Genomic DNA, 22872 nt, shown 5'->3' on the forward strand with positions numbered 1-22872 from the left:
TGACGCGTCCTGTGTTTCTTTAATGGATTACCTTCACCTTTAAAGCGTTACTTCCATATTGTTCCACTTATAGATGTAATTGGCCTATCAATATTTAGAGAATATCAGGTAGCGCGGTCATAACGATAGGAGTAAACGAGCAATGTGCCTGAGAAGCGATTGCTAATGGTTATGCATAAAAATTGTAACGCCTGTGACAATGACGACAATGACGACGTCGATATAGAGAATCGTGTTGGTACGGATTATAAATTATTACAATAGAGTGATAAAATTAACGATATAATACTTGTAATAATCATAATAACGATAGATGTAGCAGCAGTAGTAACGATGGCAATAATATTACAGTATTAATTACATTAATGTCATTAACAACGGCGTCGCGTGCAGCCAGACTTCCGGGATATCTTCACGAGCGATGGAATATAAGGCGACGCCAAAGATAAGCTCTCTCTCCCTCTCTCGCTTTCTTCCTTCCTTTCTCTCGCTCTCTCAATCCCTCTTTCTCTCTTGCGATCTCTAAAAGTACGCGAGCATATATCCGGAAGTCAATTGTGGCACGCACTGCCCGCGTTCCTATTATTACATAACTAGCGTCGAGCACATATGTTCGGCTCTACCATAAAGGTTTTTTTTTTGTTTCTTCGGTCACACGTGCGAAGTTTGAGAAACGAGTTCTACGCGAATCTAATACGTGGCATGCCCAACGAACGCGAACGCAAATGCCGCGCAGGACAACAGGGCGATGTGTGTGACGAGTAAACGCGCGATCGAGCTACAGTGCTTGTCAGAACGTCACGTTCGAGGCGTTTTGTAAGAAATTATACGTAATCGCGCACGTACTCGCGCTCGGCGGGCATGCTATTTTATCTCTGCTTCTTTTTCAATCTATCGGTCTGTTTACTTGTTAGCTTGTCACTCATACTGTATTATTTATTTTTCTTTCTCTCTCTTACCCTCTCTCTTTTTCTCACATACAGCATACATACGTACATACATACACGTACACATACACACGCACCCTCCATTCCCTGGCACACACTCGTGTCATCATCGGCACTTGTACATAACTCAACACATCTCTCTCGCTCCCTTTCTCTCTCTTTATCGGTCAAAGCGGTGTAGTTAAAGAATACGAACAGGCGAACATCTGATAAACGGAGTGAACACCGTAATAAGGCTTAATTTAATCTTTTAGTAACTGGTGTGATCCTGCTCTGTACGCATCTGCCGCACAAGCCTGTTTTCACACAGGTGCGCACTATGAATGGCCCACTCAAGCCCGCTGCTGTCCATTTTGCAGTTTATTCCACGTTTGTGACGACACATTCCTCTCATTCAAAAAGCCGTGTCCCGTTGTCTTTACAGGTTTCCATTACAGCACTATACATGACGACCCGTTCCCCCGCTTCTATCGCATCGCTCTAATTCATCTGCTTTCTGTCTCATTTCCTCTGTCTGACATCGGATTCCTTGTTGGGTGTCGGTTTACTATAAATTTAATAAAAGCAGAATGTCAGGCAGTGTAGTAGCGTAAGAATCTATAAGGCGTCTCCGCTAATATAATTTACATTTCATAAGTCGTGTTTTACAAAACTGTAAATATTACGAGCGAACAGTATAAGCTTATCGTTATAAAAGAATGAAACAGGACTGGAACGGAGTAAGGGAAATAGTCCTGATCTGCGTTTTTCTTTACGTAAACAATCGAGATAAATAATTTAGCCAAGCCGGAGCCGACTTTAGAGTACGGTGTTTCCGAAACTTATCCGACGTGGGTTCGAAGCAAACTCTCCTGACAGATCGGAACTGTGGTATTGGGGGTAAATCAGATGGGAGAGGTCCATGTAACGGGACATTCCATTCCAGGGGTTCATCGGCAGGATTGGGTTCCAGGATAAGACTGCGCCGAGCAGAGAGACAAGGTCATAATCCCACCGTACATTTCCGTGAAAATGATAAAAGCCCATGAAAACGTAGTCCTATCCAAAATACACTTACGTATCAGGGCTTTGATCGGTATCGGACTCCTCAAGTTCAGCTTTGTTCCGCTTCTTCTCGTAAACTAGAATGATGGCGCATAGAACAACGACCTCCGCGCAAATGCCTAGGAAGGGCCAGAGTGCGGCGAGCTTGTCCTTCACCCTGAGGAATGTCTTGGCCTCCGACGAGTGTTCCAGTACGGGATCGGACCAGTTGTACGACATCCAGCAGATAATGTCACCGCGATCGGTCATCTCGATGTTGTCGACAGTCAGGACGGCGCCGTAAATACCCTTCTCCGTGTCCTTGGTGATCTTGACGCGATCCTTGCTGCGCGTATAATTCTGATCCCTGAAGGTCCAGGATATTTTCACGCCATTTACGTTCTGTTTGCTGCCACACACCAAGTGCAGCTTCTCGCCCTCCACCACGCTGGTAGATTCAGCCATATGCGCCACTGGCCTCGCTGAAATTTTAGAGCATCGAATGTGAGACGAAGAAATAACGTCTGTGCGAAAAAAGGAAAGAATTGTTTTCCCTTTTCCTAAAAGCTTGCTTAAGAGATAGCTTGATAACGGCGGTTAAAAATTCATATAATGTTTCCCGCTTAAGCTGCTTGTTTCTAATAATCTCTTCTGTCAATCTAGAAACGTGGTGGTGCCGGAGTACTCACGTACGACTCTGTACTCGATCGTGGCGTTAGCTGCTTTACAAGTGTAATTTCCATAAAGCTCTTCCTTGTCCTTTAAAATCTCCAGGTTGCCGGTCTCGTTATCAATCTTGACATCTTCGTTGCCGCTCACCGGTATCTTCTCCTTCATCCATAGCACTTTATCGCTAGCGCTTCTGTTTGCGCATTCGAGCACCAAAGGTACGTCTTTGGGCGTGAGTACTCTAATCTTAATATCTGCATCAAACAAGAAGACGTTGTTTTTTTTTCACGCGCGTTTAAATATAACCGTGCAAATTGCGACGTCAAACGAGTCATCGGGGAACAGTAATGCGCGTATTACCGCAAAGACTCGAAGGATTAAAATCTCAAACTCTCCAATGTGCGATATAACAAAAGAATTAACTTATAACTCTTTTCGATAAATTACTCAGATATTATAATGCACGAGTGACGGCGACATCTACCACTGGCAGTTGTATTTTTAGAACGTCGTCCTAAATATTCCTGTAATAATAGCCTGGAAACGTGGCAGCCGAAGAGACGCGGGCAATTCGTACATTCCGCTTTTGTAGAAAAGCGAGTTCATTCACTTTTACGCGAATCGTCCGAACGTTATTGCGTTCTCATTGGCTTCTCTAATTTTCGAGGAATAGAATATCCATCGCACACTTCAGTTATCGGAACTGAAATATTTGTTATCTACAATAAAGTATGACGTAAGCTGTATCGATTATCTCGCACGATTAGAGACGTGTGATTAATGATAACGAATCTTTTTCGTGAGGCTCTGACGCGTAATTATGTATCCATAAAACGAATTATTAATTATTTATAAATATTATCAAGTGTAGTAGGCATTTGAATGTTTCATATTAATGAGATGCGTTATTATTACATAAAGTTCTTATATTCTTAGCTCTCGCGCGTACGCGATAGTTAACGTTACCAGCGGAATATGCTCGCTGTTCTGTCCATAAACAGTGTAATAAATATTAATAAATGTCGTGTCGAGAATGCCTCGAGGGGGGAAAGTGAATAAAATAATCCTGTGCATGCAATAAAGCAATAACTGGGAGCTCGCTCGCGGCAGAATATCACTTATCAAATATTATCACACGTCGAGAAAAGATTTCAGATATAGGCCAACGTATCTACGTAGAGGTGTAAATACTTGACTTATTAATTTTATATCGATAATCGATATTCCGCTGTTTGTCAGACTCGATGTTTAGCTGTTTGTCAGACTCGAGGGTTGTGCGGTAAGCGCGCGCGTGAAATAAACGCGACGATAAAGCATTAAATGCGAATAGGTGTAACGGTGGGCGGAAATGCGCTAATCTCCATAATGGAAACCGGCGATAAACGCGCGTCGAATTGCCGTGCATAAAAAAAAAAAATGCTGACGCAAACGTACACAATTTTATAGCGGAATTCTTCCGCTGATCCTTTGGACGATGGATAGGACGCAATTTATTGACCACAACACACAGAGAGTGCCCTATTATGAGATATGGTCCTAATATGAGACAGTGGGGGGGTTCTGCTAAATTAATATGCAATATACCCTGGCTCCATCATGAATCTATTGCTCTTAGAGTGAAATCTGTTTAGTGGAAAATTCATTGTTAGATCGCGCCTGTAATCGTTGCGAAAAAAGACTTCCCAACGAACACAGAATATTACAACATTGCCGCAACGTTGTTGCAAGACACGTTACAACGAAACTTCTGACTTCTAATTTAATCTTTTACATCTCCATCTTGACAAATCTTGTAAGTTTTATTATACAAAATAACTACGTATATCTTATTATGTATTAAGAACGCATCCGAAACACATCAACTCATTTGTTCTCCAGACAATTGCGGACACTCTTGTAAGATTGTTACCTGAAGAGGACCAGTACGGTCGCTTCCACACTTATTTGAATTCTTATTTCTTAACTGGCGTCACCGAACTGCTATCAATTGTTGTTGCAACGTTCTGTGTTCGCTGGGTTGCAAAATTGGGATGTGGAAAAACCCGCAATCTCATATTAGGAGCCTATCTTATAATAGAAGACTTTCCTCTACATTTCGTCACGATACGAACCGACGTATATCGAGAGGTGATAAAATTCCGAGCTGGCGGTGGTGCATTTGTAATCCCCCTCGTGGTTGTCGGTCGCTTGGTTCGCCTTGAGCCTGCTGCTGCCGGTATTGGGCTCCGAGTAGACGACCAGCTGACCGCTGGACAGCTCGGGTTCCAGCGTCTGGCCGTTCCTGGTCCACCTAATGTTATCGTCCTCCAATTCGGTGCATGTGATCTCCCAACCTTGCCCCTCGCGCACAATCGTCGGCCCATCGTACTTCACTGTTATTGAAAAGGAAAACGTTTACGTTAAGTGGTTCAAGTCAGAGAAAATTGCACGAGACACGATTTTATCTTTAAGTCGATCTTTAGTCAAGTCGAGTTATCCGCCAAATCAATTTGCAAGATCCTAACAGATCTTAAAAAAAAAACATAGAGATCACAAGTTTCTAGCAATCAACGTATGTCTGTTGCTGTCTACAGCGGATAATACCAGGCTCGCTGGTTCAAGGAAAATGTACGGCTACAAAGGAGTTACAGTCACGTAAGATCAATCGCGCAGGATGAATAAGTATCTACCTCGCGTGAACAAAAGGCACGATAAAACGTTAAGGAAGTTCTTATCGTGAATAAACGCACCATTACTTTAGCAACCGCGGAATTACATTGCGATTCCGCGGCTCTGAGTTCAAGGTGATATTGATCAGGTAACAGGCGGGGGTGGGGAGGGGAATTCTGTGTATCAGGTAAATGCGTCAATATTAAATACCCCCGATTCGTCGAGTCGAGTCGGCCGGTTCCTTTCCGTCTCTAAATTAAGCTGAAAATCTCGAGACTCGCGGATCGAACCTCGCGACGCGGCTCCAATCGATATTGAACTCCGGGGGAAAAACTCTTACGCGATAGACGCGCTTTGTAGAGAACAGGCACGGTGGAAATATATTTGTTCTTATCTCGAATGCGAGACAGAGACAGAGAGAGAGAGAGAGAGAGAGAGAGAGGAAATGATCTGCATATCGATCGCGCACCCCGCACTCGCGGAACGCGTGTTTACGCATGTTTACGTTTCCGTCGTTCTCGGGTGCGAGAACGCGGCTCCTCCTCGGTTCTCAAGTCGTCGGTCGATGCGGGGTGACCGCGCGGAACTATCGATCGCACATGTATAATCAGTTAATTATCTTAGCGAGCGCACGGGGCGACGTAAGCCGGAATTCTTTCGCGGATGGGATAATTAGTGGCAATCTAGCTGATTGCTCTCGGTAATAATTATCCGTGCACTGCCCGCGAGTTTCGCCGCGCGAATAATTCCCTCGGACGACGCATAAGGAAATTAATTCCATAATTTAGGTCACGTTGTCAGCTTTAACGCACTGCTCGGCGCTCGTATTATCTCGTCGTTTTCACCAAGCGTTTGCGTAATTTATTGTAATATTTAAATCAGTTCGTACTCAGTTACTGGACACGCTGGAGGAGCATCGCTGTGTTCGCGCAGGAAATGATTGAAGCCAACGAGAGCCAATAAGGATGCAGTTTTGGATCAGGTGATTTAAGGAGTCATTCCACTTTAAAGGCCCAGAAACTGTGCTTGTCTTTAACAATTTTTTCCACAGTAAATACACCATACAAGGAAATATATTTTTTGGGGATTTATTAAGGCACTGTTTAATAACACAAAAAAATTTTGTCACAATTTAAACAATTATTTAATTAAGCGTTTTCTTTGTTAAGTACCTTTGAAAACTTTTCGCAAACTGGCACCATTTTGTTATTTTTAAATAAAAATTCTTAATTGAGGTTCGGGACATAGCGACACTCGTATAGATTAAGAGTCTTTTCGATTTTTGGTTTCAGGTAAGCCTGAATGATAAAAGTCGTCAACGCAGCGGACTTGCATCGTTTTTTGAACACGTCATTCGAACGGTGTGGAAAACGCTTAATTAAAAAATTGTCTAAATTATGGCAAAAATTTTTTGGTGCTATTTAAGAGCGCCCTAATAAATCCCGAAAATATGAATTTCATTGTATGGTGTATTTACTGCGGAAAAAATTGTTAAAGATAAGCATAGTTTTTGAGTCGTTAAAGTGGAATGACCCCTTAAGGCTAGATCCTGATTCGCTCTCGTAAACAATCCAGTTGAATAAATTAGTATCATGTGCCGTTGGCTCAGTTCATCGGCGATTTATTTTACTGTCGAATTGTACAACACGCAAAACAATATTTGTACTGTATCGCGGGACCTTCGAACGGACAGCACGAGCGAAACTCTCGGCAGCGGAGGTGCCACGCGCTGTGATGACGAATCAGCAGAATTATACCCAGCGTGATGACGTACGCGCGCTGTGTCTGTATGTGTATGCCTGCGACTGTGTGTGCGCATGCAAGTTACATGCGTCACAGTAGTTTCACAGTGATAAATAGCGACAAAGCACGGTCTGGCGTGGCCAGTGAGAATATGAATCAGAGCGCGAGTCGTTATTTTCGAGTCCGCGGCGCGATAGCTCGGTGGTCAAAATAAATGTCGACGGCGTCATTAACGTCCACGGAGCGGATCGAGGCGAGACCTCATCTCGATCGCAGAGACCGAATCGCGCTGATAGCCGGCACACAATCGTCGCGCGAGGAGTCGTCTCTAATGAACGAGGAAAAATTCCGAGAACGGACCGCGTCGGCATTGTTCAATTATTTTCATCGCGGGGAATTATTCCGGCCGCGTCCAATGTCCACTTCAATTCTCACTGTACGCGGTTTCATGATGTAAAAATACAATACAAAAATTTAATTGCACTTGATAAGGGCCGAGACCCATGGCCGAAACGTTGTGCTACTAAAGAAAGCTTTCCTGTTGCCAGTGGCGCCGGATTATTCACCTTAAGGTAGTTATTTCGTAAAATCATTCGTGTGAGAATTGTTTCAAATTTACAGTTTATTCATTACATTAATACGTGCAAAATAAGACTAATTAAATTAAAATTGATCGTCTCAAAGTTCTAAAGAAAAATGTTAAAGTTTGCTGTGTCACACGAAATATTACGTGTAAAACACGTGAAAAATATTGTTGCACGTGAAATATTATTTGCACATATTATTATGTGTTAAAATATTAATATTTGCAAACGCAAATGATGGCACATTATATATACTTTTTAAACTTAACGGTGAGTGAGATTCGTATGAGGAACAAATATGTAATAAAGTAAAATAGAACTGGAAAAAAGTCAAAATTATTGTCCGTTCCGTTTCAACAATGTAAGCGGTTAAAACTGAAAAATTGGAAGAATCATATAGTAGACATGAGTTTAGTGTAAGAAATGTGGCAACAGCGATGCAAACTATAGTCTTTCGAATCTATTTTATATTATGTATTAATCGCAAGTGTATTCTTTAGAACAATATTGCATCAAGATATATCATTGTAATAAATGAGTGCTAATTCCTGGGGGGAAACTTTTGAGTATTACTGTCGCGAAATGACTACTTTAATTATTGTAATATTTGCTGGCGGTAGAACATCTTAAATTTGGTTTCAAAGTACAAGGTGAAACTTCGCGCGCATTACCAAGTTTTGGGGCAAATTGTCCATTGGTCCTCGCCGCATTCAACCGCGAAGATTTGCAGTTCGAAGGTTTGGGGCAAATTTCTGACTGGTTTCACGAGTGCGCACGAGTCCACGGGAATGTTACACCTGGTATTCTTGCATCATGCGCGGTTTAATACCTTGGGAGCTTCTGTTTTAAATTTGCCTACTACCCGCCAACATGAAATCAAATACGTTCCAAAAAATTAGATTCTCACAAAGTACGTGTAATATAATCGCTACTATAATTCGAATCTCCCCTTCAATTTGAACGTAATTATTTTGTCGCGTGACTTTCCGCTCATATTTTAATTACGCCGTTTAAATCTATTATACCTCGGTACGCTCATGAAAAAGTCACGAGGGACCGCGGAGCTGCCATCGAGGTCGATATTCGCGTATGTCGCGCATCGTTTGATTTCGCCGCGAGTCGATTCGATCCTCCGCGTTTCGGAAAATCGATCGATCCTGCCTGCGATTACTCTTTAGATCCGACGCAAATTCTCGGACGACAATCAGCCGAGTTTAACGGCCAGGCGTCGTCTTCGTCTTCGTGACGAACGTGGAACGTGTGCGGCGAGCAAACTGTAATAAATGTTTTGCTAACCGAGCCGACATTGATTCCCCTTATTGAATTACCCCTCGTCGGCTCGACAGCATCGCGTGATCGCGGCGAAACAATTTCGTTGGCATTCCGATGATCTCCCCCCCCCTTCCCTCCTAGTTTTCCCTCAAAGCGAAATTCAGTCGAGTCCGGCGGACTGACACGGCGTTCAAATGCGAATCGACGGGGCATGGTAACTCCGGGAAAATCAATAAACTACGAATGTTATTTTAAGCCCGCTCTCACGACGGCACCACGCAGCTGAAAATCCCGCGAACGCGGGAGTTCGCGAGCGTAAAAAAGTACGAAGGGCACTTTCCAGCGAGAGACGCAGATTCGCTGCGTCCCGCGGGAAAAACCGCGTCGCAGCTGTTGTAAAATTCGCGAATCTGATTGGCGTATTCTCCCAGTGCCTATCTACAACGGAGATGGAAACCCTAAGCCTTCAGAAAATTGACTACTCACAGTCGCGTATTCTACTCACACTTGACCGTGATTGATCAATTTCTCAAGGCTTAGGGCTTAAATCATCTATCGTAGACTGGGACTTAATCCCGAGTGAATTTAAGAGCGTACGCCAGTCACATTCACGTATTTTACAACAGTTGTAACGCAGCCATTGACACAGTGTAATACAGAGAATCGTTTCATCCTTCTTTAATAATAGCGAAGATAAAACAAAGATAAAACGATTCACTGAGTGACACAGTGTCGCCTGTGTACAGTTGCTGGAAAGCACCCAATGTTGTCGACTGAAACGACCGTGGACCCCTGGTCACTTTTTAGTTTGTCCTCCCCCCCCCCCTCCTGTCCTCAAAGAATTCTCGAGGACGCGTAGCTCGGACCCCGAACGAGAGCTCTCGGAAAGCCAGTCGGTGGATTATCACTGAAAACAGCGGATAGTCACTAATTCACAGTTATAAGACTTATAAGCATAGACATAGGCCGGTATTCATATTCGATTCTTGTTTCAAAATCATCTTAATTGGCCAATACGGCTCTGTGATTGGTTAAAAACACATTAAGAGTATACTTAAGACAATCTTAATTATAAGAACGGACTATGAATACCGGCCATAGCTATGCTAGACCTGAGGCTCATTGTCAGGTAGAAAAGGATAGAAAGTAGGTGCCGTGCACCTTGGCTCTCTCTAACAAGAAGAATAAAAAGAGAAAGGCTGACGCGGCAGCTACTTTCTATCCTTTTCCACCTAATCTTCAGTACTCAAAAGAGAACATGCTCGGTCTAGTATTACTGTGTCTACGGCTATAAGTCTACCGATAATCGCAGTGGTATGCTTTATAACTGTGAATCGGCGGACTTTTAGAGAGAGACTTCGAGAAGGAATCATGCGTGACGCGGTTGCGGCATAGGCGTTTAGATTTTAAGGTGAACGACACTCAAGGCGAGTTCTACGGTCGAAGGACGTATCCTTCGGCACGTAGATACCGATGCCACGAGTCACATTCCCAGCGCGTGAATGCATCGTCGGGCGCAGCTCGCGGAGAACTCTCGTGGGAGATAAAGGCCGGCCCTGTTGAAATAACGGACAGAATACAATCGCATTACAGTGGATTACGTGCAATGTAAATTAATAGGACTCTTATTAATTTACATTGAAATTGCACGTAATCTAACGTAACCCGATTATATTCTAATTAATATTTTAAACAGGGCGACGCGACCACTGTTAATTTCTGTTTCCAATCGGAGAGAAGCTGTTCGCATTTGTTTATCTCGCGTTCGTCAAGGCCGAATTAGACTAGCAATTGTCGGCGCGGTTTGGACCGGGATTGGCGATTGTTCTCTGGCCAATGAGAGCAAAGCAGCCAGCGACGTACACGACTCTCATTGGCTAGAGGACAATCGCCAATCCCAGTCCAATCCGCGTCGACAATTGCTCTCGTTGGCCAGAGCGCAATCGTCAACCGCCAATCCTAGTCCGAGTCAGCAATTGCTAGTCTGATTCGGACTTTAGCTACGACAGGGATTCTCGAAACGGGGAAACGCTTCGCGTTTCGTCCCTAATTCGCGACGCACCGACGCGTGCAGTTTGTTGGTGGCCCATTGAGACCTTACGGTTGTACGGTGTCGCACTTTTGTGCGCGATAATCGAGGCAAGATGTGACACACTTTCGGGGTATATTCCTAGACTCGCCTTCTCGTTTCGGGAGACGCGGGTCTTGAACGTGGCCTCCTCCGCGTCTCGGACACGCCGCGAAGACTATGGGGACTCGGGGACGTTACGTTGGGGAACCGTAAAAATAGATGCATCCTTGCAGGATGAGACGTAAGCGTCTCTCATCTGGCGTTCAAGAATAGAGACTGTTTCTTGACCACCCGGACCAGCTAGGTATCTCGAGCTGGTCGGAAGAGTTTCTTACGAAAACAAATTAATAACGCATGCGAGAACGCTCCGTCTCGAATAAAATTTGCGACGATGTATGTAGAAATTCGTTCATTCTCTCAATACTTCAAATTCGAAAATTCTTACGGATCAAGTCTCGCCGGACTTTTTTTTTAATCCTCCGATTTCTAATTGAAAGAAGGAGAGCGCTCGTTATAAGCTTATTTTTTTACAAACCATGATTAGTGTGAACTCCGGAAGATCAGAATTTTAAGGCCTAAATACACGAAAAAACTTAAGAGAAGTGACCGATGACAGTCGAGAACGCAAGCAGCCATTTTGAAACTTAAGCAATGCTAAAAATTCCGATTGATTGGTTCTTAAGTTCTCGAGTCTCGCTACTTGGGTCTCTTCGTGTGTTTCCAGCTTTAACAAAAATTGTAAACTGCTTGTTATGTAGAACTTAGATTAATTATTCCGAGTTTATCGACGTGAATAAGAAAAACCTAGGTTGAAACGTTATGCATTTATGAATAAAATTGATTTTCAGATCAACTAACATCTTGTATTAACTCGGTTAGGTCGAGACGTTATATGTATTTATGAATAAAATTCGATTTAAGATTAACCAACACCTTAGCTCGTGAGTTGGCCGTTAACTTATTCTCTCTAGCTCCGATTGCTGGTTAAGGGAGCTTTCTGGTGTCATCACCCACGTGCGCAGCGCATCGCGGTCCCGCGAAGATGTCCGCGAATTCCGCATGGTCCGCGGCACGACCTTGATAATGAAACGACGTGAAAGTGCCCACGGGAAGTCGACGGTTTTCGACGTGGAGTCGCCGATTCCGGCTCGGCTTGGCTCGAGACGTTATGATACTCGCCGTGTCTCGCGGTTTATAGATGTAAAAATAGGCGGGCAAGCTATTCGGAGTTAAGTTTTTAGCGGTTCGCTCGCGTCTGGCACCAACGCAGGCAGGCAGACAGGCAAAGACGACTCGCTCTTCCCCCCCCCCCCTTCCCCGCCAGTTTCTCCCATCGACGTCGTTGGTCACCCCGTGTCACGTATGTACATCGAGGCTGATGTCTATAACGATCCCCCTCGGTGGACGGACAGCAGATATGGGTTACCATTCGCGGGAAACTAGTCGAGTTTTCTGGGTGAACGGAAAACAAGGTCGATCGTTGCGCAACGAAAGTCGCCGCGGCGCGCGAACGGAGTTCACCGTCGTCCTCCACCTCGACCCGGTCGCGATCGGCGCAGTTTACACCCGCGTGACACCCGCCAGCCTCCCCTTCCTCCCCCTCTCGCACTCTCTCTCTCTCTTTCTCTCGCGTCGCGATTTTAAGAACGATCCTCGCGATCGCTCGTTGCGAAACACCACTGCGATACTCTATATGCGCGCGGAGTCGGATACCAAGTTGCGCGACGGAGATACTCGAACCTTGGCAACAGCAACCTCGCGAGTCCTTCTCCGTCGTGAAAGTAACATCCGCGCGATGACGCGCTCAGTTATCGCCGCACCGATTATTATATCGTCGATAAAAAGGGGAAAGAAAAAAAAGATACCGCTCTTCGCCTCCTCGGTTCGAAAAAGATCCAACAAGATAATCTTCGCCGACGTAGGCTCTAGGAAGGGGATTCTCTTTCAAGCCTGATCTACACGGAGAGAATTTTCTCTTAAACTTCACCTGAAAATCACGGGACAGCGTGGCATTTCGAGGAATTTTGTGAGAGCTTTGTGAAAACTACCGTACACTTTGTTAGAGTAAAATGTATTGTAAATCTTCAAAAAGTTTTTATAAAATTCTTCGAAATGCCAAGTTGTCCCACGATTACATGACTTTCAGGGTAAATTCTCTCCGTGTACAATGAAACGTTTCATTTTGTAGCCGATAGATACGTTTAAAAAATTTGCGCAAGTTGACGAACTGTACACTGACAAACGTTCATTGTCCACAAGCCTTTTTTTAAGCATTTTGATTTGCTTATGTAAAATAGAATGTTTCTGGACGCAAAGAGCACATTGTAGATTAAGCTTTATTCTTTCCTTCTCGCGTCACTCTTACATTTTACGGATTAATTAGAGAAGACGTCATCTTCGGTCGGGGATCTTGGCAGTCTAACAGTATCTCCAGCGTGAATTTCGCATACTTTTTTCAACGCGATAAACCGCACGATTTATCGGTCTTGTGAAACGCGGTTCCTTGTTGGAACAATGGGTTCGCAATTAAGTCGATAATCGATTCAATTGCTCGAATAAGTAGCCTTTATATATTTTCTCAGTAAATATTTGGTGAAAATGGCAAACATATATTTTCTTAATAAATATTCGGTGAAATGGCCGACGCATTATATTTTCTCGATAAACATTTGGTGAAAACGGCTGACGTGTGCCCTTCGTGTCAAAAATATCACACGTTCGACGACAAGTGCTCTTTCGCAATGCCGAAGATAGTAATACACAGCTCGAGCCGTGAAAAATCGCAGGTGTTCTAACGGAAGCTTCTCAAAATATTTGCGAAGACCTTAAATAACCGTGGCTCTACGTTCTCAGCACCGATGTAGCTGCAGGCAATCGACGCGTGTCTACTCTGGGGAAAAAAAAGACAGTTAACAACCCATTTTGGGGCCCACAATTAGCAATCGAATTATTTGGATTGTTCGTAACTCTAATCTTTTACGAATTTTACCCCGCGTAACTAAAAATCGCAATTAGCTATTCTATCTATAATATATTCAAAATTTTTAAGTAATATTAATCAATTCTCTCAATTAGTGCTGACGGTATTCAGCAACGCAAAGATAATTTTCACTTAAGAGGCGCTAACCGAAATGTTAAGTTGCTTAATTACAAAAAAACGGTCAAAATTTTTCCCAGAGTAGAGTTACGAACAATCCTAATAATTCGATTACTACACTGAGAAAAATTTTCATCGGACAAACCAATTAAAGTGTTTCCGATGGTTAACTTTTCCGATTACGTTTTCTGATTATGGACACATCCGATGAAACTTATCCGATAAAATTTGATTGAAAAACCGATCATACTTTTCATCGGATATACAATTTAATTGGATATATCCGTTTGTTATTATTGTATGTAATTGGATTATTCCATTATATTTAATCCAACATTTTTTTCAGTGAATTGTGGGCCCCAAAATGGGTTGCTAACTGTCTTTCTCCTTCCAGAGTAACGACCCGCAATAATATTCGGAAGATTGATGTGGAGTTAACGACCGTAAACAGAAACGCGAGGATCGATGCGAGACACGTTTGGTCAGGTTGTTTCACTCTCGTTATTCGCAATATCCGTTTATTATTCTAATATCTATTTTATTGTTATGTCGCTCCACAGTACGAGATACAATTCTAACAACAAGACCTTGTTTTCGCTCATAAATTGGCCGCGATATCTATTATCTATAATTCCACATTATTACAAATGACACGGGACAACGAAGGGGTAATGAAACGATGAAAATTGCCCGAGCGCCCAATTACCGCGGACCGCGAAACAAAGATGATTGATTAGAGCCCGAGCGGGACGGACCTCTGCGATGGGACGCAGAGCGTGCCGTGGCTCTCGCGAGGAGATGCACAGTCGCAGCATTATCGACTAAACTTTTTTAGAACGCGTCCCGTGTCGATAACTCTCATTAAAGCGACCTAGAAAGCGACGCCTTGCGCCGCGAGATATTCAACAAACCGCAAATTACGTTAACAAACGCCCCGTCGAAACGCCTCCGCTCGGAAACTTTCCGCTCGCCGGGTCTCGCCGTTCAAATTTCAAACGCGACACTCGAAACGAGACGCGTCCATTGACGTGTCCGCGCTCTGTGTAAAAGAGATCCCCTCGCGAAGATAATCGAGGGTAATCTTTGTAACAAGGCCAAAACGTTTCTTTCAATAGTAAGAAAGTCTACACGGAGAGAATTGCCCTTTAAAATTTACCCGGAAAATCACGTAATCGTGGAACAACATTGGCACATTAGAGAATTTTACGGAAGCAAAGTGTACACTGAGAAAATTTTTCATCGGATAAACCTATTAAATAGTGTTTCCGATGGTTAATTTTTCCGATTAAATTATCGATACATCCGATGAAATTTGATTGAAAAACCAATCATATTTTTCATCAGATATACAATTTAATTGGATATATTCGTTTGTTATTACGTAATTGGATTGTCCGCTTATATTCAATCGGACATTTTTCTCAGTGGACCTTTTTGTAGACTAGAATTGGAATCACTTGAATTTGAGGAATTAGCAGTGTATATGTAGAAGTCCGTGATTTTATCTCCTTTCGACAGGAGTAACTGAATTTCGGCTAACTTCCATTTAATTAAAAATGTCCGGATCACTCGCAAAACTTTTTAATCGCACTTCATAATTCGCTATGCAAAATACAAACGATTCTATATAAAAACTTTGTTTAATTGTTCTATTCAGACTAAGTGCCGGGTGGTAAAATAATTAATTACAAATAATAAACGAATGACTCACAAATCTTTTCAATTGCACTTTAAACGTCTTCATACGAGATGCAAACGATATTGCATTCAGTAGTTATTTAAAAATACGTTAATTTCCGGTTAAGTGTGAGCTTTGATTGCATTTCCTGATGCAACTAAACGAGCTATCACACCTTATTAATTTTTCTCTTTTTAATCAAGTTTACTGTCCATCAATTAAAATACAATCGTTTCCTTTTATCTTCCTCCTCTCTCGAGTGGTCCGCGCGAAGCTCCCTCGAACGGGCGACGAAAGCGAAAGATCTACATATACCGTAATTTATTTTCGCGTGGTTAATGCACGATCGCGTGTTACACGCGGTACGCGATCAACACGTGTTAGGATCGAACGTGAGAGAGCCGGACTTTCGGTTTCACCGCCGGAAAGTTTCCTCGGGGCGTCGGCGTCCCGTCGATTGCGCGGTTGCACTCGTTCACGATAGACGCCGACGTCGTAAATATTAGCGATATCCGCGAGGAGAGAGAGAGAGAGAGAGAGAGAGAGAGAGAGAAAGATCTCGTAGCGGGAAAACGAAATCCCGCTGTTTACGCGCGTCCGTAAGCCGCGCGGCGCGGAAGTTTTCGACCGCGTCGCCAGACGTCGGAGAGTCACGTCGGAAAAGTAAATACGCGACGTGTGTATCAGCGCTTAAACGTCCTTACGCGATAAAACCGTTGAACCGTTATCTCCTTATAAATGAAAAAAACGAAACATCCATCGCGAGAGAGACAGCTACTGATTTATATCTGCATTTTCGTCCGCCCCGCGTTTTGTTTGACTTTCCCCGGCTTCGATTGTCGCGATAACGTTAGAACGAGGAATTCAGGTTGCGCAAGCTTCCGCGAATCGGTAACTAGAAGTAGCAAAGCCGCTTCGATTGCTAAATTAATAAAATTGTAAAGGAATTGCGGGTAAAACTACGCTGAGAAAATTTTTTATCGAACAATTAAATAGTGTTTCCGACGGTTAAGTTTTCCGATTGAATTATGGACACATTCGATGAAATTTATCCGATGAAATGCAGTTACCGATGGAATTTGATTGAAAAACCGATCGCATTTTTCAACGGATATACAGTTTAATCGGATATATCCGTTTGTTATTATGTGATTAGATTATATTTAATCGGACATTTTTCTCAGTGTACGCAAATGCTAATTTCTACCTTTTCTTTTAACTCACACTTGCAAAGTGTGTGCATTTAACAGAAACAATATCACGAGAGTATTATTAACAATGAAACCAGAGAGATTAAATCCGCCTAAAAAGATATTTAAAAAAAAACATCAAGTATACTTCCCGTCTTGATAAAAGTAGTGTTTCCACACAGAACCTGGGGGTCAATTCTGTACCGTGTACTATAATGAAAATGTTAAATGTGAATAGCTTTGTCTCTTTCTAACCGTCCTCTTAGAACAAAGCCGCTCGCTTCTAGCATTTTCGCTGTATCGTAAGACACAGAATTGACCCCCTGATAACATTTCCGATAGGAAATTTCTTAGGAAATTAATACAAATATTTTTTATGAAAATATTTTTTATATAGATAACATTCTTTAGCCAATTATTTACTTAAGAAGGTAACAAGTTAAGGCCGCAGAATAATGTTTACTGCGATAAAAACGGAATAAGGTCAAAATGGACAAAAATAACGTTTCTATAAAAAAATTCTTAACAGCGAGGCCCGAGAGATGTCAAATCTGTTTTTACGCTCGTCATTTTACAGTTATTTCGAATCCGCGCTCGCATTACAGGAGGCGACGCGCCACCACAGCTGTGTACACATTGTAAAGAAAGTATGTAACATTACATACATGATAAGTGTAGCGATTACATTATTAATAACGGAAATATATAAAGTTTTAAGTTATGTACTTTTACAAGAAATTCTTTTTACTCTTTGTTGCGTAAATACACACAGAGAAATTTCTCTTAAAATTTACCCTGAAAATCATGTAATCGTGGGACAACGTGGCATTTTCAAGAATTTTATGAGAGTTTTCACAAATTTTATTGTACATTCTACAAGTAAAATGTACGGTAAATGTATGGTAAAATTTCAAAAAACACTCGTAAAATTCTTCAAAATGCCACGTTGTCCCACGATCACATGATAAATTTTAATAAATTCTCTCCGTGCATTTGTTTACACATGACAAAAAGTACAAAAAATTGTAAAATTTACACAATAAAAGCAAGCACTTTACTTATTATGTAAGATAATAATTTTACCTAGAAGGTATGCAAATTTACCGAAGTGTACACGGAAAAAAGAAAATGATGTATCAAGATAATCAGTGTAATTGAAATAAAATCGTGGAAACAAAATCAGTATTAATAAATGAAAAACATCAGATTGTTGTCTTAATCGTCTGGATATTTAGTTCAATGCTTAAAATTAAAATCCATAGCAAATACAATGGAGTGAATTATTTACGTTTGTGGCAGCCTGTGACGTTAACGTTCAATTCAAGCAACTACATTTTGCTTAATTCAACGGCATTTTTTCTCCCGTGTATGTAAAAATACACCTTTAACAGATGGTCCCAATATTACCCACTATAATAGTTGTAATTTAACATGTAATTTTTTCACAGCGTACGCAAAATCCTCGGCACCTTTAAGAATTTCGCTCCAAGCAATCGAATCTGTATCGGGTATCGAGAGCTACGCACGGGAATCGCGCGGTTTTTATCGTCGGGCGCGAGCATCAATCTAATCTGCGGGCAAGACGATAGATGCGGCCGTAATAAAGCGCACTCGAGATAGCGAGGAGGCGGCTTCCCTCCGCGTTCGTTCCGCGCGTATAACACGCTGGTCTTCGGATTAAACGCGAGCTATAATCCACGCGTCGCGCTCGATAGAGACGCGCGGCCGCCCGAGATGTTCCATTTTCGTATCTAGAACCGCATATAGGCCCGGGTGCCCTCTCGTTCCGCGCGTCTCCGCCTCTTCCGTTTCGTCTATCGCGCGAGGTCCGGATGAGTGAAATGGGAGAATAACGATCGATGACGGCGGCCGGCCGTGTTTAATCCCGAGCGGCACAAAAGCCTCGTCTCCCTCGACGGGCTCGATTCGACTCGACTTCTCGGACAGAGAAGCGTCCGAGATAGAGTCGTCGATCGAAACGGAGAGAGAAACGGGGAGGAGAGGCGGTTCTCGGAGGGATCGGGGGATGGTCTTACCCCGTCCGAGCAGCGTAGCTCCGATTTCACGGCCCCGAGGCGCGCGTTTAAGCACCTTTGACCTTTAAACGTCGCTGCCTCATCACCTTGGCACGATTAATAACGTATTACCCTCGTTCGTGTTACGACCGCGGGCCGAGAGGCGACGGGGCGAATCGTTGACTCGGGTTTAATTAAACCCCGTCTTGCCGGCGCGAGCCAGGGTCTCGAAGAGCCGCCGTCGCGAGGGTCAATCGGACGCGGCGCCGTCCTCGGGGGAGGGGGGGGGAGGGTTCGGGGGCAAATTTCAGGTCCACCGCGTGCCACGAAAAGCGCCTCGACGCACAAGCCGTCCCAATCGATGAGGGACGGCCGTTATCAAAAAGCGACGTCGAACGTTACTCCAGGCGCTGGATTCTTCGATTTGGTTCACCCTCCCCCTCCCCAGCCCCGGTTCGCCGACGGGAGATTTTCATCGCGCGGCGATGCGCGAACCCTAGGTTCTTCAATTTATCCGCGAGAGTGAACGTCTGCGCGAATTCTGCTCTCGCAGAAAAGTCGCGACTCGATCGTTTTAGCCGCGCGGTCAACTTCTCTCGTCGACGAACCGCGGGGCACTCGACGTGTCTCGCAGCCTCCGACAGGACCGTCGCGCGAAACCGGGGTAAAAGCGTGGCCGGACGAGGCGCGCGAGGGGTAAACCGCTGACCAAAATCATGTACACTCTCTAAAAGTCAATCAGTGCGTTATCAGCGAGAACAGTTATAAGCACTGAATAATTCAGTGAATCGGTGAATATTCATTATTTTCAGTGATAATCCACTGATTGACCTTTAGGCCCGTACTTTAGTCGCGATTCTGCTGAAAAATTTAGCTAAAACCAGTCTCGAGACACGATGCCGTTTAATAGATGAATCTTGAGACTCAATTTGATTTGTAACCTCGATTCAACAGAGATTCTCAAAGGAGGTTTCAGAAAATAGCTTTTGTATTTCGTACCATCTGAGATTTGAGAAAAATTGCGCATCAGTCATTGCGTATCGCCGCTCTAATCGAAGCTTCGACTCTCGAGACGAATTTCGGGTGAGTAGTCGGTCCCCTTTTCAGCCGAGTACAGTCTCAGTTGAGCTTTAATCAAAATGTAACTATTGGACCGTCCGTATCTCAAGACACGAAACTCCAATATGAGTGTCTCACCTGACAAACTCTTGAGACCAGAATTGAGAAACGACTATGGGCCTAAGAGAGGCCTACTAATGTCCCGTGGGCATTTTACTCATCTTATCTTTTTTATTCTTTTTAGATTCTTTACAATGCTCCAGCAAAGCCCAAAATGACAACCACTAATGCCCAAAAATTCCTGGTAATGCCCTCCAGTAGTTTACACCCCCCCCCCCGAGTCAAAATTTTGGCCCTGTGTTGAACCTTTAATTCTATTATACATATAGTACAATGACAAAAAATTTTTTAGAACTAACACTAAGTAAATAGATTTACTTAAAATTATTCTCTTTTTACTGAAGTGACTATTTATTCTATTTAAATAAAAAGATAAATATTATATTAAATAAATTAATTTAAATAAATTAATTTAAATCTTTACACTTTCTACATTCAACTAAAGACTTCATGAGATAGAGAATACTGTTTATTAAATGAAATAATTGTCTTTGTCAAATAAGAAATCCAATTTTCTTCGCTGTAAAACTTATATCTTAGTAAACACTTTATAGAATTAAAGTAAAATTTTTTAAATTTAAAATTATCTACTGTGTGATATTTAATAAATTAAAGAAATGTTTTAATTTGTTTATTTTTTTAATTTAAGTTAATAAGCTACTAGGGGCTACCTAATGAATAATTTTCTTGAGTAAAGTAATGTTTTTTGGATCAAGATATTTTTTTTATCAGTGTAGGACCCGAGACAGTAAAAGAGGACGAACTGCAAGTACAAAATTTACTCCTACTTAAAAATTGACAGTGTCGGAAATGTCTACTTTTGACAATTTAGCATTAAAGTGGGTCCTTTTAGGTAGGAGCTAAAGTAAATTTTTAGAATTAAAGATTCAAGGGAGGAGTGAAGAAATGCAATGTCATCAAAGTGGGTTATTGCTGGTCTATGTGGGCGTATAGATCAGCTAAGTAGGTGTAAATTAGCCTTAAAAGTGTCCAAATAGTACCAAAATTGCGACTCGGGCCTCGACGAGGTGTCTCCGCGACGGCAGATCCGAGCGAATTGGCAAGTTTTCGCGACCGGAGCGAGTCTCGCGCGCGCAGCCGGGCTTACGTTCGTCGGTCACCGCGAGCGTCAATTTCTCGGGCGAAACTGAGGATCCTCGGGATCCTTGCTCCACGCGGGACAGGTGCGTCCGTTTGAAACTCTCTCTTTAAATGAAAACATACTCCGAGGGGACCCTCTCTTCAGGGCGCAAAGCGACACGAGAGATTGGTATCGCTCGTGAAGCGGTTTCTCGCGCTTTTCTCGAGTCGCATGTCACCCGCTCCAACCGATTCAATTAGCGTCGGCCGCGACGCGAGCGGCGTTCGTTATCGACCGCGGCGGAATCCGCGCTCCAGGGGGAGGCTTTTCCGTCGTCCTCGTCGTCCCGGGGGAGTCCCGAGTCCGGGGACGGCGAGATCGGGAAGACGCGTGCAGGAGCGACGACGACGACCCCGACGATGACGGCGCACCGGGAGTTGAGGAGAGGGGAAAAGAGGAAACGCGAAACGGCCGTCGTGTGCGCGAACGCGGGTCGTAACGGAGCGGCTCGAGGAGCGTCGAAGGGAAAGCCGCGCGCGAGGCGGACTCGGCGCGCTGCCTGTCGACGAGGGGAAGGGAGAGAGAAGAGGGAGGTGGAGGTACTCACCTGCCTGGACCGTGACGACGAGGGTGCCCACCGCTAAATATAGCATCCCCAGCAGCACGAAAGCGGCTCGCCTCTCCATCCCGGTGGCGCTGCTGCCGACGTACGCGGTGGCGCGTGACCGTGTGCACCGTGCGACACGGCGATGCGATTAGCACCAGCGGCGAGCACCAGCGGCGATGCCCCGCCTCCCCGTGGTCGTCGCGAGGGACCTACACGGGCACCTGGACGAGCGACCTGCCGCCTCTGCCGACGCGCGGTGACGGTCGTCCTCCTCGTCCTCGTCGTTACCGCCGCGATTCCCCCCGCGGTCGTCCGCCGGTCCGTCAACCGCGAGTCGCTAGGACCAATTACCCCGTCGCTCTTATCGTGCGCGGCTGACGATCGGATCGTCGCGATTTCGCGGCGCGAGAGCACACTCGTCACACCGCCGCTGCCGCTGCTACTGCTGCTGCTGCTGCCGCCGCTGCTGTTGCTCCACCTCCTCCTCTTCTTCTTCTTCTTCTTCTTCTTCCTCCTCCTCCTCCGCCTCTTCCTCCGCCGCTGTCGCCGCTGCCGTTGCCGTTGCCGATGATGACGGAGCAGTCGCGATCTATCGCTGACGTTCGATCGTCGGTCTTATCGTTATCTTCGCGCTCGGCTTTTATCTTAATGCGCACTACACACGGAGACCGTCCGGGTGCCGTCGCCGCCGTCGCCGTCGCCGTCGTCGCCGACCCGTCGTCGTTGTCGCTCCCTTCTCCACCTCCTCCTCCTCCTTCTTCTTCTGCCTCTGCCTCTCCTTCTCCTCGTTACCGTCGTCGTCGGGGTTCACCCTCCAACGAGAAAGAGAGGGGGGGAGAGAAAGAGAGAGAAAGATACACTGATATCACCGCGACGGACAGCACAGCGCGAGGCCGCAGCAGCTATGGCAATGTCAGAAGAAAAATGGCGGCCACTGTCTTCTGCTCGGCGGGGGGGATTGGGGAAACCTCTTTCTCCTTCACCGCCGCACAAACGCTCGTCTCGTTCTGTCACGCGCGCCGCTCGGCTCTCGCCCGCCCCTTTCGTCGCCGACCCCTTGCACGTTT

General features: G+C 44.4%; 1 protein-coding gene across 1 annotated transcript; it reads right to left on the reverse strand.

Annotated features, from left to right (window-relative positions):
* Nucleotides 1–233: 233 nt before the first annotated feature.
* LOC105564431 (basigin) lies at nt 234–22238 on the reverse strand. Its single transcript, XM_012016786.1, has 5 exons — nt 21806–22238; nt 4751–5011; nt 2660–2893; nt 2005–2452; nt 234–1494 (listed from the first exon to the last, which is right to left on the reverse strand). Exons 1-5 carry the CDS (start codon nt 21882–21884, stop codon nt 1449–1451), a joined length of 1068 nt encoding a protein of 355 aa, XP_011872176.1. The 5' UTR covers nt 21885–22238; the 3' UTR covers nt 234–1448.
* Between the last annotated feature and the right edge of the window lie 634 nt (nt 22239–22872).

The sequence above is a fragment of the Vollenhovia emeryi genome, unplaced genomic scaffold (genome assembly GCF_000949405.1).
Source record: "Vollenhovia emeryi isolate VEMERY1.0 unplaced genomic scaffold, V.emery_V1.0 DF939165.1, whole genome shotgun sequence".
NCBI classification, from domain to species: Eukaryota; Metazoa; Arthropoda; class Insecta; order Hymenoptera; family Formicidae; genus Vollenhovia; species Vollenhovia emeryi.